The sequence below is a fragment of the Coregonus lavaretus genome (genome assembly GCF_964263955.1).
Source record: "Coregonus lavaretus genome assembly, chromosome: 34".
Lineage (NCBI taxonomy): Eukaryota > Metazoa > Chordata > Actinopteri > Salmoniformes > Salmonidae > Coregonus > Coregonus lavaretus.
The window spans coordinates 7,378,007-7,396,881 of record NC_140021.1 but is presented as its reverse complement, the minus strand read 5'-3'; the positions used below and the strand labels follow the sequence as shown (position 1 = coordinate 7,396,881).

Below are 18,875 nucleotides of genomic sequence, written 5' to 3'. Positions count from 1 at the left end.
TATAGTTGAGCATTTACACATTGCACATACTTGCAGATGTACAGACCCACAGATGACAGAGCTCAGACCATGACAACTGGGCTCCTGCTTCCAGCAGCATTTGTATTCCATGACAAATATGACATTCCACATTGCAAGTGGTAGCCTTTTGTGTCCTGGAATTCTGCAATGTGATTTCTGACCTTAATTCTCTGATCAATGCAATTAATCTTGCTCTGAAATTCAAAACATGTTGATCTCATTGTCATGTTGGCTAATTTATTAAGCGCTTATTTACTCAAAATATATATTTAATTACAATCAGCACGTGGGTATATAAGGGGTTGTGGATACAGTGTCATAGAATTCTTTAGTAGCTTTTTTTAATATAGAGATTATTCAACAACCAAAGTTTCTTTAGGATTAAAACCAAATAAATTGTTTATTATAATACATTTGCTATAACACTGTGCAATTCACATTGTTGGAGTGTTCCATTGAGAGCACAGTCTTCATTTTGTTTGCATAAAAAAAAAAAAGTGAGATTCACTCCACTTTCCTCAAGAATATACCCCCATAAACGTTGTCAGTGTATAATGGATATAGGCCGATTTAGCAGCAGACTGTCATAGGTAATGCCAATGACAACAATTTAGCTTTGCTCTCAAATACAGTACAGTAGCCTATAAACATCCTGATTCAGTGGGTCCTTTAATTGAACATACCCGTTGCTTCTTGACATTTGTGATATAAATTATATATTTTTAACATGAGAAAGCACCCTTTTGAAAATAACATAGGTTTTGCTAAAAAAAAAGGAAATATAATGTTCCTGATGATCAGAAGTACAACTTGTGCCAAGTTGCCTATAAAATAATTACAGTCTATTTACAAAAAGAAAGAGCTTCAGTAATTTAATAACAGCATTAGCTAAAGAGATAGTTTGGGGGATGTGTCCTAGTATGTGTCCATTTGCTGAGAGAAGCTTCACCCAGCAGCCTTCAATACATCAGCCAGTTGCCAAACAGAGGTAACTGAGGGATATGACACAAGCCATAAAATAAACATCGTCATGTCTTTACATTCTGTCATGTCCTTGATTGGTTTGAATGGTCGCCTGACTATCCAGAACATTTTCCTCAGTAAACCCTTTCCTAACCATGGACGAGGATGAAGGGTGGTGATAGGTGGTCGGAAACAAGCACGTTCCAGGAATGTATATTAAAAAAAATAAAAAAACATACTCATGTCACAAAGTGAACCCCCAAGCACAGCGACTTTCTCAAGCTGGTCGTCACGCCCTCAAGCTGGTCGTCACGACATATCTCTCGGAAGACGGCATGTCAATAAAAATCGTACTTACAAAAAAGGAAAAAAATTAACAAAAAGGAGGCGAGGAAATGTAAAAAGTAAAACCTAAATGACATAGAACCTTAAAACGCCCTGGAAATGTCTTCAGTCCATTCACTGTACACAGTAACAATAGTTTCCCTCCTTTCTCCTTGTGTGTTCTGGCTGATTGGAGAACGGTGATTATTGTGTGACGTTCTGGCTACGGACCAAACGGATGCCTTCTGAAGGGTTATAAGGCTCTTAACAAGGAGTCGTTGAACACAGGTTTGTGTTACTAACACATGGATCTGGTTGGATGAGTTTGAACAGTCCATGTTTGGTGCCAGATGATGATGAAGGAGGAGGAGGAGGAAGAAGAGGTCAGGATAGCAGAAGATGACACCGGCGACCTCACGTGGACTTCTGCCGATAGTGAAGGGTTAGGTCTCCGCCGCTCTTCCAGATAAAATGCTTGACCGTCCGCAGATCCATGTTGGGATCCAATACCTACAGACAACGAAAAGTGGGAACATATATCAATACATTTTAGTCATTTAGCAGACGCTCTTATCTAGAGCGACTTACAGTTAGTGTATTCATCTTAAGATAGCTAGGTGGGACAACCAAATCTCACAGGCATAGTAAGTACAGTTTGCCTCAAAGTAGCTGTCAGCAAAGTCAGAGCTAGAAGGGTTTCAGGTGCTTTCGGTAGATGGGCAGGGACTCTAATACAAGAAGTAACACAAATGCAGCACGTGGGGACTGTCCCGTATAAGCGTACAGTACCTGGTCCTGACAGAGCAGCTCAATCTTCTCCTCGGCCAGCATGGCCACGTCCTCCTCCTCCTTCTGCTCGCTGGGCTTCTCGTTGTTCCCCGAGGTCCCCGTCTGAGACTCGTTGTCCAGGTTGATGATCTTCTCGTATACGTGCTCCATCACCTTCCTCACCTGGAGCATGTCGCTGGCCGACAGGCGGTCCCTACGGAAGAACCACAACGTTGGAATATAATTTCAAGCTTAGAACATTGAACAGTGAGATAAATAGTTCAAGTGAATGATACCATTAGGAAAAAAATTTTGCAGGGAAGGATGAACATGCATCACTAATAGGAACAGAGAAACGGGTTCAGTCGGTTTTAAATGCTGTACTTACTTCTTTAAGGTTTTTGCACCAGAGGAAGAATGAGGCTGGAGGTAGAATGGGATTTTGTTGAATTTGGGCATGTTTTTCTAAAACACAGGGAAGAATCATACATGGGAATCATATTGTATCAACACTACACAATTAGCTATAATACTGTAATGTTGTAAGATATATATATATATACACTACTGTTCAAAAGTTTGGGGTCACTTAGAAATGTCCTTGTTTTCGAAAGAAAAGCCATTTTTTTGTCCATTAAAATAACATCAAATTGATCAGAAATACAGTGTAGACATTGCTAATGTTGTAAATGGCTATTGTAGCTGGAAACTGCAGATTTTTAATGGAATATCTACATAGGCATACAGAGGCCCATTATCAGCAACCATCAGTCCTGTGTTCCAATGGCACGTTGTGTTTGCTAATCCAAGTTTATCATTTTAAAAGGCTAATTGATCATTAGAAAACCCTGCTGACCTTCTAGGCAGAGCTGCAAAGAAAAATACATATCTCAGACTGCCCATCTTAATGTTCTTTTTATTGGCCAGTCTGAGATATAGCTTTTTTCTGGCCATTTTGAGCCTGTAATCGAACCCACAATTGCTGATGCTCCAGATACTCAACTAGTAGATATTCCATAAAAAATCAACAGTTTCCAGCTACAATAGCCATTTACAACATTAGCAATGTCTACACTGTATTTCTGATCAATTTTATGTTATTTTAATGGACAAAAAAATGGCTTTTCTTTCGAAAACAAGGACATTTCTAAGTGACCCCAAACTTCTGAACGGCAGTGTATATATTATATTTATCATTAATAAAAAGTTGAGTGCTCACATCCACGGTGATGTCGATGACCCACTGTGGCACGGTCTCGTTGAGCAACATGGACTCAGTCTCACCACCCGAGTCTCGACACAACAACCTGGAGAAAGAGAGCCTTGATTAAGCCTGAAGGTCCAAGTGGGTGGGGTTTGCACTTTTAGAAATATTCCATTGGTTCCATTACACCAGCAAAAGCTCAATTGAGTGCCGCTTAAGTACAGTATTTCAACGAAAACCAATACTATCTCCACCCATGTCGGACTATGACAGGGCAGTTTAGCACAGACTTCAATAGCAGCTTGGATGGAAAATGTTCATATTTCATGTACTGTAAGTAATGCTGTGTATTTGACCTGAATAAGGTCCTTCCCCCTGTCTCTCCAAAGATGACTGGAGTGTGAGGGGGAACCAGGAAGTAGCCGTTCCCTTTCTGTATCCTGCTCTCATGCTCCCCGTTCACTGTAGACACACACGCGCGCGCACACACACGCGCACACACACACACACACACCATCAGAACATAGACTATCACTGATAGATTTCATTCAACTCAATAACGTCAGAATAATATCACAAAGGTTGTCTGCATTACATTATTAGAGTAGTATTTGCAAGTGTGTGTGTGTGTGTGTGTGTGTGTGTGTTTATGTGTGTGTATAACAGCCCACCGTGATTCATCTCTGTTTCTTCATCCATAGGGTTGATGTGTGTCCGAGGCCAATACTCCAGTAAGGCCTGCAGCAGCAGTCCACCCAGGTTCACTAGAAGAGAAGACAACTCTATACGGACGGTACTGCACATACACGACCACATTCAGTTTGGCTGATTAAAAAGTCAACTTGATCTTGCAAGTCAGTAACAAAAAAAAACGCTCACATTTGGGGTCAGCCCCATCAGGACTGGAGAAGCCTGCATCTTTGGCCGACACCCACGCAGCAAAGCAGTCGCTCTCATCCAGCGTGATGGTCAACATCTACCCAACGGAATATGTGCATTAGAATGCCGGCATATCACTGTTCTACCTATTGCTATTACTGTCCAAAGCTTACAACGTAAAAAGAGGGCAGGATCATCTTACCCCAGTTTTAAGATCCACAGAGAACCAGTTTGGCACATACACCATTTTAAACCTCTTTTTAATCTCTTCGTCAAACTCCATCTTTCCCAGGTCTTCCCCTTTACACGCCTGGATGAGGACAAGAGGTATTCAATCAAACAATATGGCAAACAATGGAGAGATGGAAGAGAAATGAAAGATAGCAGAGAGATGGAAGAGAACCCAAATGTAAAAGACAAAAGGCAATGGGCACGCACCTTTAAAACATCCCAGTATGCAACGTTGTTGTTGGTATCTTTGGTTAGTATATGTCTCTTGTCGTTCAGAATGTGGCACTGAATAATGCTGGCTCCGCCTAGTGGACAGAAATACACACAACACCCATTTAGGCCTAGAACATACATAGTGTACAAAACATTAAGAACACCTTCCTAATATTGAGTTCCCCCCCCCCATGGACTCTACAAGGTGTCGAAAGCGTTCCACAGGGATGTTGGCCCATGTTGTCTCCAATGCTTCCCACAGTTGTGTCAAGTTCGCTGGATGTCCTTTGGGTGGTGGACCACTCTTGATACACACGGGAAACGGTTGAGCGTGAAAAACCCAACAGCATTGCAGTTCCTGACACAAACCGGTGCGCCTGGCACCTACTTCCATACCCCGTTCAAAGGCACTTAAATATTTTGTCTTGCCCATTCACCCTCTGAATGGCACACATACACAATCCGTCTCAATTGCCTCAAGGCTTAAAAATCCTTCTTTAACCTGTCTCTTCCTCTTCATATACACTGATTGAAGTATATTTAACAAGTGACATCAATAAGGGATCATAGCTTTCACCTGGTCAGTCTGTCATGGAAAGAGCAGAATGTTTTGTACACTCAGTGTACAGTATCTGTTATATTCTAAATACCTTCAGAATTTGCAATGCAAAGATTATTGGGAGACTTGTGAAGTGAAATGTTTACCTTTAACAACCTGGTCGGGCTGTGTGCAGAGAGGCGTCAGGGGAGTAGTGCAGTCGTTGTCGTAATCTCCAGATGCTCTGAAATTATGAATTCCCTTCAGAGACTGAAATGAATCACGACAGGAAACATAAATCAGGGCGTGAACATTGCATTAAAAGTATACAGACGCAAGGTTTTCTTAGAAGAGACACAGGCTATATCTTTGTTTCTACTATGTTATGTCCAGTATAATTCTACTTCCATGTAATCCTAACATATCAACTACTCATATTAAACCTCTGTTGTTCCACTCCAGCTATGCAGCTTACCCATTTGTTGACGGTGGACTTGGTGGTGGAGACCCAGAGGGCTGTGGGGGGGTCAGCTGAGCGGTCCAGCTCCATCTGAACCAGGGAGACACAGAGCAGACACTTCAAGGTCCAATGCAGCTGTTTTTATCTCAATATCAAATCATTTCTGGGTAACAATTTAGTACCTTACTATGATTGTTTTAAATTAAAAAGGTACAAAATAAAGAAAAATAGCTTCTTAGCAAAGAGCAATTTCTCAAGCAAGAATTTTGCTAGGACTGTCTGAGTGGTCTGAGTTGGGAGGGGAAAACGGAAAACTAGCTGTTACTGGCAGAGAGGTTTGGAACTCTTTTTCTTATTGGTCAATTAACTAATTTACCACCTGGTGATGTCACCAGGCAGGCCAAATCTCCATCCTACCAAAACAGGCTGTAATTTCAGGTGGTCTTTTCAAACAGCTCTTACACTAAATGGGCACTATCATCATTTTCACAAATTCACAGTATTATTCCGACCTCATAGTGTGTACATATAAAAATAAAACAGGAAAATCACATTTTGGACTGCACTGGGCCTTTAAGGTTGAGATAAGCAAAAACATATTTGTTAATGTTACACTGTAACATTATGACTGGACTGTATATGGCTCAAAAATACTTAAGTCCAATAAACATCTAGGCCTAATATCTACAAGTTAGCCTTTACAACTACATTTCCCAGCATGCCCTCTGCTCGGAGTATCCCAGTAACCCTCTCACCTTGAGGACAGGGGCCTTCTCCTCACAGATGAGCATGCGGAGGTCTGGGTTCCTCAGGTCAGTGCAGTAGATCTTGCGGTCGCGGCCACCAGAGTAGACGTGCGTGAAGGCCTCGTTGACCTGCAGGGCCCACACGCCCTCATCGTGCACCCGGTAGGTAGCGATGCACCGCTGCTGCCCCAGCGACCACAACCGGATGGTCCCATCCGAGCTGCCCGAGAGACACTGGGCGGGAAAAGTGAGCTGTAACATTAGGAATGCTAAATTCCCCAAACGTTCAAAATCCCTGTTGAAAATTCCAGGTTGGAGGCTTCCCTCGCAGTTTATTCCCTGCTGATTCCAGAAATCCACCAAATGTTTTTTTGTTTTTGTTTAAGTCCTCTTTATCCTTATATGAGGCATAAGGCTTCCACAAAAGAGTACCATTGTGGCTGACATTTTTAAGGGTGAGCGACAAGATGAGATTTCTAAGGGCCATCCTTACCTGAGTGCCATCCCTGTTTAGCAGTAATGATTTGACGTTGTCTGTGTGACCTTTCAACTTCATCAGTTTGGCACAGGTTCGAGGATCCCAGACTCTCAGTACCTTTAAAATGATACATTCACTCTTTATTATTTATGAGGTATATGAAAAAAAATTAAACGGCTGCATTGGACCTTTAAACACATCTCAATTTAGAAAATGGCAGTAAAATAAATCAGCTTCAGTTAGCTGGAAGTATTATACCAATCTCATCACACCCCTGGAAATGTTAAGAATATATCAATACAAATGTGATTTAAGAACCCACCTTTTCAGTGGACCCTGACACAATGACGGTGCCCATCTGATTCATAGCCAGACTGTAGATGGAGTCTTTGTTCCCACTCAGTGAGGAGGCTGGGAGAAGACAAAAACAGCAACACTCAGGTCCGTCTCAACAGACTTCTGGTCAGTCAGTAGCACTTGAAGACCAGTAAAGATACCCAAAGCCATCATTCAAATTGATGTGTACTTCAGGACATTAACTGTATTCGAATAACCATTCTAACATACTGTATACTACATACTTAATGAGTATATACTACATACTATTAGTTCATTTTAGAATCCTGTAAACGAACGGTATCCTTTCAGTTGAGTGTACTAGCGCTTCGCCTGTCTACAGGAAGTTGATGCTGTTGCTAAGCAACTTCTTGCTAGCTTGTTAGCATAACAAATACTAGCTAGACATCTTACGACTTCATTAACAATGCCCATTGAGAACGCACAATGACTATATAACTTAGCTAAGAATGACGTGAATAATCAAGTCAATAAATGTTGGGTAGTTAGTGAGATAGCATATAGTTAATATACTGGCAAGTTCGATGTATTAGTAGCCAACTAACTTTAGGTAGCTAGCTAACATAACCGTACATACGAGCAACAGCTGTAATGATATGATATGCTATGCGGTTCGTAAGGCTAGAGTAGCTAACAAATTGTCAGCCAACATAACGTGTAACGTAACTTATTTGAAAAGTCATTAGTTTATGATATTGCTCAACATTTTCTTAACATTTGTCATAATTAATTAAAGCAATAATTTGTATCCGCTCTCGTCGGACTTCGACGGCATCTTCAAATCTGAAAATGTTGTGAAGCCACGCCCATTTTCTGAAGAATTGCATTATGGGCCCTAAAAGCACAGAAATAGTGTCTACTGCTTGTATACTTCGTATTTTGGTGAATGTAGTACGACATCCGGGAACTTTTGGCATACTAACTATATCCATACTATGACCAATAAGCATACTACATACTCAATTTGCGTCACAAATAGTAGGTTAGTGCGGTTAGTATGAGTATTCGAACAAAGCTATTGTCTTCAACGACCGATTCCTCCAGATATACAGTACATCTATCTATATCTGTACAGTACATTCCAAGTAGTCCAGTGAACATTTAAAATACTCCAGGGTGTGCCTGTGACATGGTAGCTGAGTCACTTTCATTAGGGGATGCAACAGAAAACATTTGAAAACATTTTGCAAGAGGAAAATAAAATTAGCATTTCTTATTGGAGTCCAGGTAATCCCTCCCCTGTTTAGTCATTTTTTTCAGTTTGGTGCTGAATGAACATGATCCAGATGAGAGAGCATACTCACTGGTGACTGTGTTATTGGAGGCAGTCAGTGCCGTTAGTGTGTTGACGTCCCATAGGAAGATCTGTCTGTCCAGCCCCGCTGAGGCCACCAGCTCCTTGTCCTTGGCATAGGCTAAGGCTTTGACATAGTCCTGTACAGACAAAACCATAGGGTGTTAGGCGGTCACACATAAAATATGATGCCAAGTCTCAGTGCTTTTAAATGGTTCCGATTGTGCTTTAGCCTATCCCTTGAGATGTGCATGCTAAATCTAATGTAGCTGAAGACAAAGTTGTATTGTAACTTTCGCTTGAAATATGCATTGATCTCAAAGGAAGATTTGTGTGATCACTGAAGTTATGGGTACTTATCTCAAGACAGCATTCAGGCCTTTGTGATGGGATAAGAGGTGAGGTATTTTGGAGCTATCAGTATACAGTATGGTATTGCTTACCTTGTGTGTTCGCAATGTGGACATGCAGAATCCCTTATGCGCATTCCAGACTTTCACTGTGGTGTCTGAGGAAGCAGATATCACTGGAATACAGAGAGTGAGATTATTCAAACACAGGATCAATAGGAAGAGGCAATATGGCTTTAAAAGCATCCCTTTTCAAAAGGCAAAATACTACTTCTTTATAAAAATGGCTTGCAGGCTTAACTGCACCAGACTGCAGATTGCACCTGTACACAGCCCATCTGAAATTAGCCCGCCCAACTACCTCATCCCTATATTGTTATTTATTTTGCTCATTTGTACCCCAGTATCTCTATTTGCACATCATCTCTTGCACATCTATCATTCCAGTGTTAATACTAATTGTAATTATTTTGCACTATAGCCTATTTATTGCCTTACCTCCATAACTTGCTACATTTGCACACACTGTATATATATTTTTTCTGTTGTATTTTTGACTTTGTTTTATTTTACCCCATATGTAACTCTGTCTTGTTGTTTTTATCGCACTGCTTTGCCTTATCTTGGCCAGGTCGCGTTGTAAATGAGAACTTGTTCTCAACTGGCTTACCTGGTTAAATAAAGGTGAAATAAAAAAAAATAAAAAAACTGCAAAACATTCTAAATATATACAGTGCCTTCAGAAAGTATTCACACATCCTGACTTTTTTCACGTTGTTGTGTTATAACCTGAATTTAGAATGGATTACATTTAGATTTTGTCACTGATCTACACACACTCCCCAATAATCTCAAAGTGGAATTATGTTCTTAGAAATCTTTACAAATTAATTAAAAATGAAAAGCTGAAATGTCTTGAGTCAATAAGTATTCAAACTCTTTGTTATGGCAAGCCTAAATAACTTTAGGATTTTTTTTATTGACTAACCCATCGCTGTACCCCACACATTTAATTATGTGGGTCCCTCAGTCGAGCAGTGAATTTCAAACACAGATTCAACCACAAACACCAGGGATGTTTTCCAATGCCTCGCAAAGAAGGGCACCTATTGGTAGATGGGTAAAAAAAAAAGAAGACATTTAATATGCCTTTGATCGGGGTGAAGTTATAAATTACACTTCGGATGGTGTATCAATACACCCAGTGACTACAAAGATACAAGCGTCCTTCCTAACTCCGTTACCGGAGAGGAAGGAAACCGCTCAGGGATTTCACCATGAGGCCAATGGCTTTAAAATGGTTGCAGAGTATAATGGCTGTGATAGGAGAAAACTGAAGATGGATCAACAACATTGTAGTTACTCCACAATACAAAACTATACTGAACAAAAATATAAATGCAACATTCAACAGTTTCAACTATTTTACTGAGTGACACTTCATATAAGGAAATCAGTTCATTAGGCCCTAATCTATGAATTTCACATGAGTGGGCAGGGGCGTAGCCATGGGTGAGCCTGGGAGAGCATAGGCCCACCCACTGGGGAGCCAGGCCCAGCCATTCAGAATGAGTTTTTCCTCACAAAAGGGCTTTATTACAGACAGAGATACTCCTCAGTTTCATCAGCTGCCCGGGTGGCTGGTCTCAGACAATCCCACAGGTGAAAAAGCCGGATGTGGAGGTCCTTGGCTGGCGTGGTTACACGTGGTCTGCGGTTGTGGGGCTGGTTGGACGTACTGCCAAATTCTCTAAAACGATGTTGGAGGCGACTTATGGTAGATAAATAAACATTACATTCTCTGGCAACAGCTCTGGTGGACATTCCTGCAGTCAGCATGCCAATTGCAAACTCCTTCAAAATCTGAGACATCTGTGGCATTGTGTTGTGTGACAAAACTGCACATTTTAGAGTTGCCCTGTGTAATGATCATGCTGTTTAATCAGCTTCTTGATATGCCACACCTGTCAGGTGGATGGATTATATTGGCAAAGGAGAAATGCTCACTAACAGGGATGTAAACTAATTTGTGCACAACATTGTTGAAAAATAAGCTTTTTGTGCGGATGGAACATTTTGGGGATCATCAAACATGGGACCAACACTTTACATGTTGCGTTTATTTTTGTTCAGTATAAATGACAGAGTGAAAAGAAGGAAGCCTGTACAGAATACAAATATTCCAAAACATGCATCCTGTTTACAATAAGGCACTAAAGTAATACTGCAAAGAACTGAGCTTTTTGTTTGGGGCAAATCCAACACAATACATCACTGAGTACCATTCTTCATATTTTCAAGCATGGTGGTGGCTGCATCATGTTATAGGTATACTTGTCATCGGCAAGGACTAGGGAGTTTCTTAGGATAAGAAACAAACGGAATAGAGCTAAGCACAGCCAAAGTCCTAGAGGAAAACCTGGTTCAGTCTGCTGGACAATAACCTAAAACTCAAGGCTAAATATACACTGGAGTTGCTTACCAAGACAACATTGAATGTTCCTGAGTGGCCTAGTTACAGTTTACTTAAATTGGCTTGAAAATCTATGGCAAAACTTGAAAATGGCTTACTAGCAATGATCAACAACCAACTTGACAGAGCTTGAAGAGTTTAAAAAGAATAATGGCCAAATATTGTACAATCCAGGTTTGCAATGCTCTTAAGAGACTTACCCAGAAAGACTCACAGCTGTAATCGCTGCCGAAGGTGATTCTAACATGTATTGACTCAGGGGGTTGAATACTTTTTAATCAAAAATATATTTGTGATTTTTTCTTCCACTTCGACAAAGTATTTTGTGTAGATCATTGACAAAAAATGACAATTAGATCAATTTTAATCGCACTTTGTAACAAAGGAAATGTGGAAAAAGTCAAGGGTTGTGAAAACATTCTGTAGGCACTGTACAAGCAAATATCCACAAAAATGGTTTTGCCAATTTGCATGTGATGGAATTGTCCTAAAATGTGGTTGCATTTCAGTGATAATTCTTTAATAATAAAAAATATAGGCTATCCATTCTGAGGGTTAGGGCTCTGTTCGACACTGTTCTCAGACAATTTAACCCCTTAAACTCTGGTTTAACACATCACACTGACTCACATGTCTTCCCATTGCAACAGAGGACGATGTCATTGACCCAGTCCGTGTGGTGTTCCATCGACGCAATGTACGGGTCCTGCTCCAATAAAGAAGGCTTATGCTGCAATATCAGTGGGTTTATGCAAGTATTCTATGACAATCAATTACAATAACAGCACAACAAAAAGTTTGGAGCTTTTCATTTGAACATTGACCATAGGTATTGTTCTGTACATCTATGCATCTGACATATCAGCTCTTTCTCAATTCTTCTTTCCTCGACACCTCACATCCCCCGATATTGGAGAAGAAAGTCAGAGGGGAGGGCCTCTCCTCCAATACAGTTGAAAAGTAGGAAAAGAGATAGGATGAAAGCAATCAACCCATTTTGACTTTGTGGATGTGTTATTTAGTGGAAATTAGCACAGTGTGACCTAGACGGAAAGGTTTCAAGTGGTCAAGATAGGATGGCATCCTGCCAAGTTAAGTGTGTAGGTGACGGACAGGTTACCTTGTGCTGGTTGACGCTCCATATCCTAATGATGGAGTCTCGGCCAGCTGTGAAGAGGCGGGTCAAGGCCGGGTCGAGCTGCAGGGCGTTCACCCCATTGCGGTTATACTTCTCCACCTCATCCCTAATCACATACGATACCTGCACATAGAATTGGATATGAGTGCAATTTGAACCACATAACAATAAAATGAAGATGGTACTGGGGTTGTTTCTGGTGAATCCTTGACATTGATTTTAATGAGTTACTGTTCATATAAGGAAATCAGTCGATTGAAATAAATTCATTAGGCCCTAATCTATGGATTTCAGATGACTGGGAAAACATGGAGTGCACGGTTGGACGTACTGCCAAATTCTCTAAAACAATGTTGGAGGCGGCTTATGGTAGATAAATGAACATTCAATTCTCTGGCAACAGCTCTGGTGGACATTCCTGCAGTCAGCATGCCAATTGCACACTCCCTCAAAACTTGAGACATCAGTGGCATTGTGTTGTGTGACAAAACTGTACATTTTAGAGGGGCCTTTTATTGTCCCCAGCACAAGGTGCACCTGTGTAATGATCATGCGGTTTAATCAGCGTCTTGATATGCCACACCTGTCAGGCGGATGGATTATCTTGGCAAAGGAGAAATGCTCACTAACAGGGATGTAAACAAATTTGTCCACAACATTTTAGAGAAATAAGGTTTTGGGGATCTTTTATTTCACCTCATGAAACATTGGACCAACACTTTACACGTTGCGTTTATATTTTTGTTCAGTATATAATAACATGTAGGCACTGGTCTTGGCACTGTTGCTGAAACCTCTCAAGTGTCATAAATGGCTTGTAAACACTGGTAATGTATATTGGTCAAGGATATACTGTATGTTGAAATGGATTATGGTACTTATGTAAATTACGCTAAACCAGGGGTGTCAGGTGTGGTAATTGTCAGTTACAGGAAGTCCAGCCGTTTGCTGCTCATATTCATCCATAGATAAATATTAACCTTCCAATTAAACACATAGTCTAAATGTATGTTCTGAGAGACCATAGCCTGTTGACAGACATTGATGTTATAATTGCACTATATTCAGATTGCCGTGGCTCTGCAATGGCATGCAAATGGATTTCCAGGTGCAGCATATACATTTGCAGATATCTACAGTGACTTCAGAAAGTATTCACACCTCTTGACTTCCGTTGTCTTACAGCCTGAATTTAAAATGGATTAAATTGAGATTTTGTGTCACTGATCTACACACAATACTCCACAATGTCAAAGTGGAATTCTGTTTTGAGATAATTTTTTTACAAATTAATAAAAAAATGTAAAGCTGGTATGTTTTGAGTCAATAAGTATTCAACCCCCTCGTTATGCCAAGCCTAAATAAGATCAGGAGTAAAAATGTGCTTACCAAGTCACATAATAAGTTGAATAGACTCACTCATAAATAAACATTATCTTTAAATGACTACCCCATCTCTGTACACCACACACATACAATGATCTGTGAGGTCTGTCAGTCGAGTAGAGAATTTCAAGCACAGATTCAACCACGAAGACCAGGGTGGTTTTCCAATGCCTCGCAAAGAAGGGCACCTATTGGTAGATGGGTAAAAAACAGCTGACATTGAATATCCCTTTGAGCATTGTGAAGTTATTAATTAGGCTTTGGATGGTGTTTCAATACACCCAGTCACTACAAAGATACAGGTGTCATTCCTAACTCAGTTCCCATTTTCAAGCATGGTGGTGGCTGTATCATGTTATGGATATGCTCCTCATCGGCAAGGACTAGGGATTTTTTTAGGAGGATAAAAACAAATGGAATAGAGATAAGCACAGGCTAAATCCTAGAGGAAATTCTGGTTCAGCCTGGTTTCCAACAGACACTGGGAGACAAATCCACCTTTCAGCAGGACAATAACTTAAAACTCAAGGCCAAATATACACTGGATTTGCTTACCAAGACAATATTGAATGTTCCTGAGTGGCCTAGTTACAGTTTTGACTTAAATCGGCTTGACAATCCATGGCAAGACTTGAAAATGGCTGACCAACTTGACAGAGCTTGAAGAGTTACAAAAAATATATAAATGGGCAAATATTGTATAATCCAGGTGTGCAAAACTCTTAAAGATTTAACCAGAAAGACTCACAGCTGTAATCGCTGCCAAAGGTGATTCTAACATGTATTGACTCAGGGGGTTGAATACTAATCTAATCTCTGTGTTAGTGTTTTATCTTTCATTAATAAAAAATACAAAAACGGACAATATAATATTTTGTGTAGATCCTTAAAAAAAGAGAAGTCAATTAAATCAATTTTAATCCCAATTTGTAACAACAAAATGTGGAAAAAGTCAAGGGGTGTGAATACTTCGAAGGCAATGTACATACAAACAAACAAAGTAAATCATATTGCATCAGGGGACAAGGACACTAACTTGTTGACCATCATTGAACATACTGCATGCCATCATTCGTAAAGCATGTGTGTGACAGGAGTTTGCTGACGTCGGGCAAAAAAGGATCAAGCCTATGCAATTGTAATCGGACAAAAATAATTGCACCATCCGACTGGTTAAATACCACTAAAGGGGATGTGATTTTCTAGCTAGCTCGTGATGTGATGTGATGGTGGGCGCGGGGGAAATCTTCAATGTCTATAGTTAGCTGTAATAACAACGCCACATAATCCCACGTTCACATGCAAATCCCTTGACAAACCATTAAACCCGAGACCGTGTCTCGGTCAACCGAATTCAGTAATTTGCAGCGGGCCGCAGAATCTATTGAGTAGCAGCAAGCTAAACTAGCTAGCTCTCTGCTAGTATTACAATGCCAGAGCCAAGGGAGGAGTGACCGGCTGCACTTGCCCGCCACACGTTGAGTGTTCAAAGACATCCATGGATGAGCAGGCAAAATATACATCTCCACGGATAAGTATCGTGTATGAATGCAAGTTGGAAAATCTTTACTGCATGACAAGATAGATACATCAGTGATTTACCTGGACTTTTCTCCGCCCAGCAGCATTCTGCCTGTGATGAGTCGCCATTTTACATGATGACAGTTTGACGTCACTTCCATAAAGCGGTTGTCACTAGTTACCACAGCCACAAAGACATAAACCCCGCCTATTTCTAAAATGTTCAAATGTCTGTTTCCAGTTGTATTAGTCATATGTACAGGAAACGCATAGCATACATCATCCAACGAAATGCTTTCTCGCAGGTTCCTTCTCGACAATGCAACAACAATAAGAAATAAAAAAAGATAAGAATACGAACATAAAGTAAATGTTAGTAGAATAGAATAATATATGTTAGAAAAGAATAATAAATGTTAGCATAGGTATAACACAGGAAGGCACAATGTATAGTCCAATATTTACATGTGTTTTGGGGAAGGCGGGATTGGGGGGCAAGTGTTTAAATTGAGCAGTATAATAAGAGTTTGGTAGCAGCAGTTATGATGCGTGTGTAGCATGAATGTATATCAAAGGAGGCTGGTGGGATGAGCTATAGGAGGACAGGCTCATTGTAATAGCTGGAATGGAATAAAAGGAACGGTATCAAACACATCAAACACATGGAAACCACATGTTCGACTCGTTCCATGAATTCCATTCCAGCCATTACATTGAACCTGTCCTCCTATAGCTCTTCCAACCAGCCTCCACTGATGAAGATGTGTGTGTGTGTGTGTGCATATGTCTCTGTGGGTGTGTGCATGAGTGAGTGCATGTGTGCTAAGGTCCAGAGAATAAGAGCAGGAGGTCCGTCCAGTTCAAGTGTTCAGCAGTCTGATGGCTTGAAGATAGAAACTGTCTCTGAGCCTGTTGGTGTCAGACCTCATGCTCCGATACCGTCAGCCCGACGGTAAGGGAAATAACAGCTTGTGGTGGGGTGTGTGGGGTCCTTGATGATGCTGCATGTCTTCCTCAGGCACTATTTCGAGTAGATGTCCTGGATGGGTGGGAGCAAGGTCCCAGTGATGTACAATTTAACTTATTTAAATTAGATTTTAAACCTTAACCCTAACCTTAACCACACTGCTAACTTTATGCCCAACCCTAACCTTAAATTAAGACCAGAAAGCAATTTTTAAGATACAGCCAATTTTGACTTTGTGGCTGTGGTAACTAGTGACCCCAGAGATTATCAAGGAATTATTCGGGGTTTGAAACTATCCTGCAATCTGTATTGTACTGGAACTATTTTATTACAGCGCATGGCGCAAGTATATTCATGGCGTCATGCAAAAGATGATTGGGCAAGTCGGTCCGGGTGCATCCTTCGTAACAAGTCCAGTGAAGACAGTCTCTTGTGTTATGTTACTTATTGTTTCACCATCTGCAGCTCTGCATCTTGACGACATCAAGCTAGGTGGGTGAGATAGGTCATGCTGTACGAACTGCATCCTCATGGGCCTCGATTTCACTGGTCAGCTCTGCGACCTCTCGTGTAAAAGCTGCCTGGAGTGGAATATAACAAGCTGTTTCACCCGGAACATACTCGGCTGTAGGGTTAAAACGCATCGTGCGCATCAAGAGTCTCTGATGCCTCAAAGGCACTGAGTCAAGGTCTTTACAGTTCATTAGTGGAATAAGAAGTTTGTGATCCCTCCGCGGTGTGAATGTATCGGGGCAATCATATTCTGGCTTTAACTGTCCATCTTGTATCTGTAGTAGGACCCCACCTAACCCATTACTACTGGCATCTGCACTGACCATGGTAGGTTTTGTCATGTCATAGAATGCCAATGCAGGTGACTCTGTGACGAGTTGCTTTACCTTCCTCAAGGCCTCCTCCTGCACTGCACTCCATGTCCATGTAACGTCACTCTTGAGCAGGTCGTTGAGTGGTTTGTTGACATCGGCTAGACCCGGCAGGTACCTGTCTAGGTAGTGAATCATACCCAACATCCTCCTCAGATCAGATACATTACTTGGCGGCTCCAGCAGGGTGATGGCCTGGATCTTGGTCTCATCAGGACATGCCATTCTCATCGATAAGAAGTGTCCTAGGTAGTTAAGCCGTTTCTGACGCAGTAGACATTTGTCTGGGTTGAGCTTCAAAACCTGCTTTCTCCAGTGTGTATAGGGTTTTCTGGAGTCTCACCTCATGATCCTCTGGCGTGTCTGAGTAAATAAGTATATCATCTTGGTCCTTCAGGAGCTCTGTCATCTCGCGCTGGAAGATTTCTGGAGCACTACTGATTCCAAATGGTAGTCTGTTGAAATAGTACCTTCCAAAAGGCGTTATGAATGTGGTAAGCTTGGCACTCTCTCTGGTTAGTGGAATCTGCCAGAAGCCACTTGCTGCATCTGAAAGCACCTTGACACCAGCCAGCTTTGGCAGGATATCGTCTATGGTGGGTAGAATGTATTTCTCCCTTCTCACTGATTTGTTTAACCTTCTCAGGTCAGCACATACCCTCCGCTGGTCTTTGTTTTTCTTGGGTACCAGAACTATAGGAGCACAGCGCTCTGTAGGCTCCCTGATCTCCGTGATCACACCACTCGCTACCATGCAGTCATGCTCCTTTTTCGCTTTGCGGCTTGGGCACTGACACACGTCTGGCTGTGTTTACACTGTAGGGCATCTTTCAGGCTTATTTTGATTGGTTTTATCTTCAGCTTGCCCACGTCTGCAGGATGAGCACTCTTGAGCTGCTCTGTGCTTTTCATCTCTTCTATTCTCTTCAACAAGACCACTGCAACGCCTAGCATTACGGCCTAGCAGATGGCTTCCATGCCACCCCTTTATCACATACACTTTGAACCTAAACCGCTGTCCTTTTTCAAATAGTAGTAACTGTAAAGTGACCCATACAGTTCAGTTTCCCCCACCGGTATGATGGTCGCCATATGGGCAGACAGAAGTTAAAACTTGCCACCTGTCCCCCTGTGAAAGGAGGGGAAAAGGGCACTGAAAATCAACATCTGTCCACCTCAGTACAGTCCACCTCAGTAATTCTAAACTGTCGAGTTTAGTTACTGTACTCTTCAGTGGTGGCATGTTTTTCAGTGTGCTAGAAATATTTTCCAATATTAAAGTCTATTGCAGTACCTTTTACTAGCAGTTTCACTGTCCGTCCATTGTTTGTCATCAAAATCTGTGACTTTTCCCAGGATATGGAACTCGTCTTCTTTTCCTCCCTCGTTGAGTGCAGTAACCTCGTTGACCACACGGCAGCGACAAACGACCACGAAATGCCCCAGCTTCCTACAGTTGCGGCATTCTACATTCTTAGCAGCACACCTGTCCTCTTTAGCATGTACCTTATCACATCTGAAGCATTGGCCCCTTTGATTTGTCCATGCCCGTTTCTGTGTCTCTGTTTCTCATTGTGCACCATGTGTTTGTATGCTATTTCACTGAGCTGTGCACCGTTAGCATTAGCCCCTTGTTCGCTAACATGCCCCTTTACTTTCTCTGACTGCCTCACAAGATCT

The 18,875-nt window shown here is 41.4% G+C and overlaps 1 protein-coding gene across 1 annotated transcript; it reads right to left on the bottom strand.

Moving 5' to 3' along the window:
- Positions 1 to 399: 399 nt before the first annotated feature.
- LOC311108878 (WD repeat-containing protein 48-like) lies at positions 400 to 15,497 on the bottom strand. Its single transcript, XM_084151668.1, has 19 exons — positions 15,426 to 15,497; positions 12,420 to 12,560; positions 11,930 to 12,005; positions 8,920 to 9,002; positions 8,487 to 8,616; positions 7,148 to 7,236; positions 6,841 to 6,942; positions 6,357 to 6,581; positions 5,617 to 5,691; positions 5,309 to 5,411; positions 4,598 to 4,695; positions 4,362 to 4,469; positions 4,160 to 4,256; positions 3,952 to 4,044; positions 3,637 to 3,742; positions 3,296 to 3,383; positions 2,465 to 2,541; positions 2,098 to 2,290; positions 400 to 1,818 (listed from the first exon to the last, which is right to left on the bottom strand). The coding sequence occupies exons 1-19, from the start codon at positions 15,471 to 15,473 to the stop codon at positions 1,723 to 1,725; spliced, it is 2,028 nt and encodes a 675-aa protein (XP_084007794.1). The 5' UTR covers positions 15,474 to 15,497; the 3' UTR covers positions 400 to 1,722.
- Positions 15,498 to 18,875: the final 3,378 nt, after the last annotated feature.

What these genes read in the sequence shown, in the direction of transcription:
- LOC311108878 (XM_084151668.1), bottom strand. Translation starts at nt 15,473, where the DNA reads ATGGCGACTCATCACAGGCAGAATGCTGCTGGGCGGAGAAAAGTCCAG. An exon ending in AGTCCACCGTCAACAAATGG is followed by an intron (nt 5,412 to 5,616) that starts GTAAGCTGCATA and finishes GATTCATTTCAG; the next exon opens with TCTCTGAAGGGAATTCATAA. An exon ending in CATACTGGGATGTTTTAAAG is followed by an intron (nt 4,470 to 4,597) that starts GTGCGTGCCCAT and finishes GTCCTCATCCAG; the next exon opens with GCGTGTAAAGGGGAAGACCT.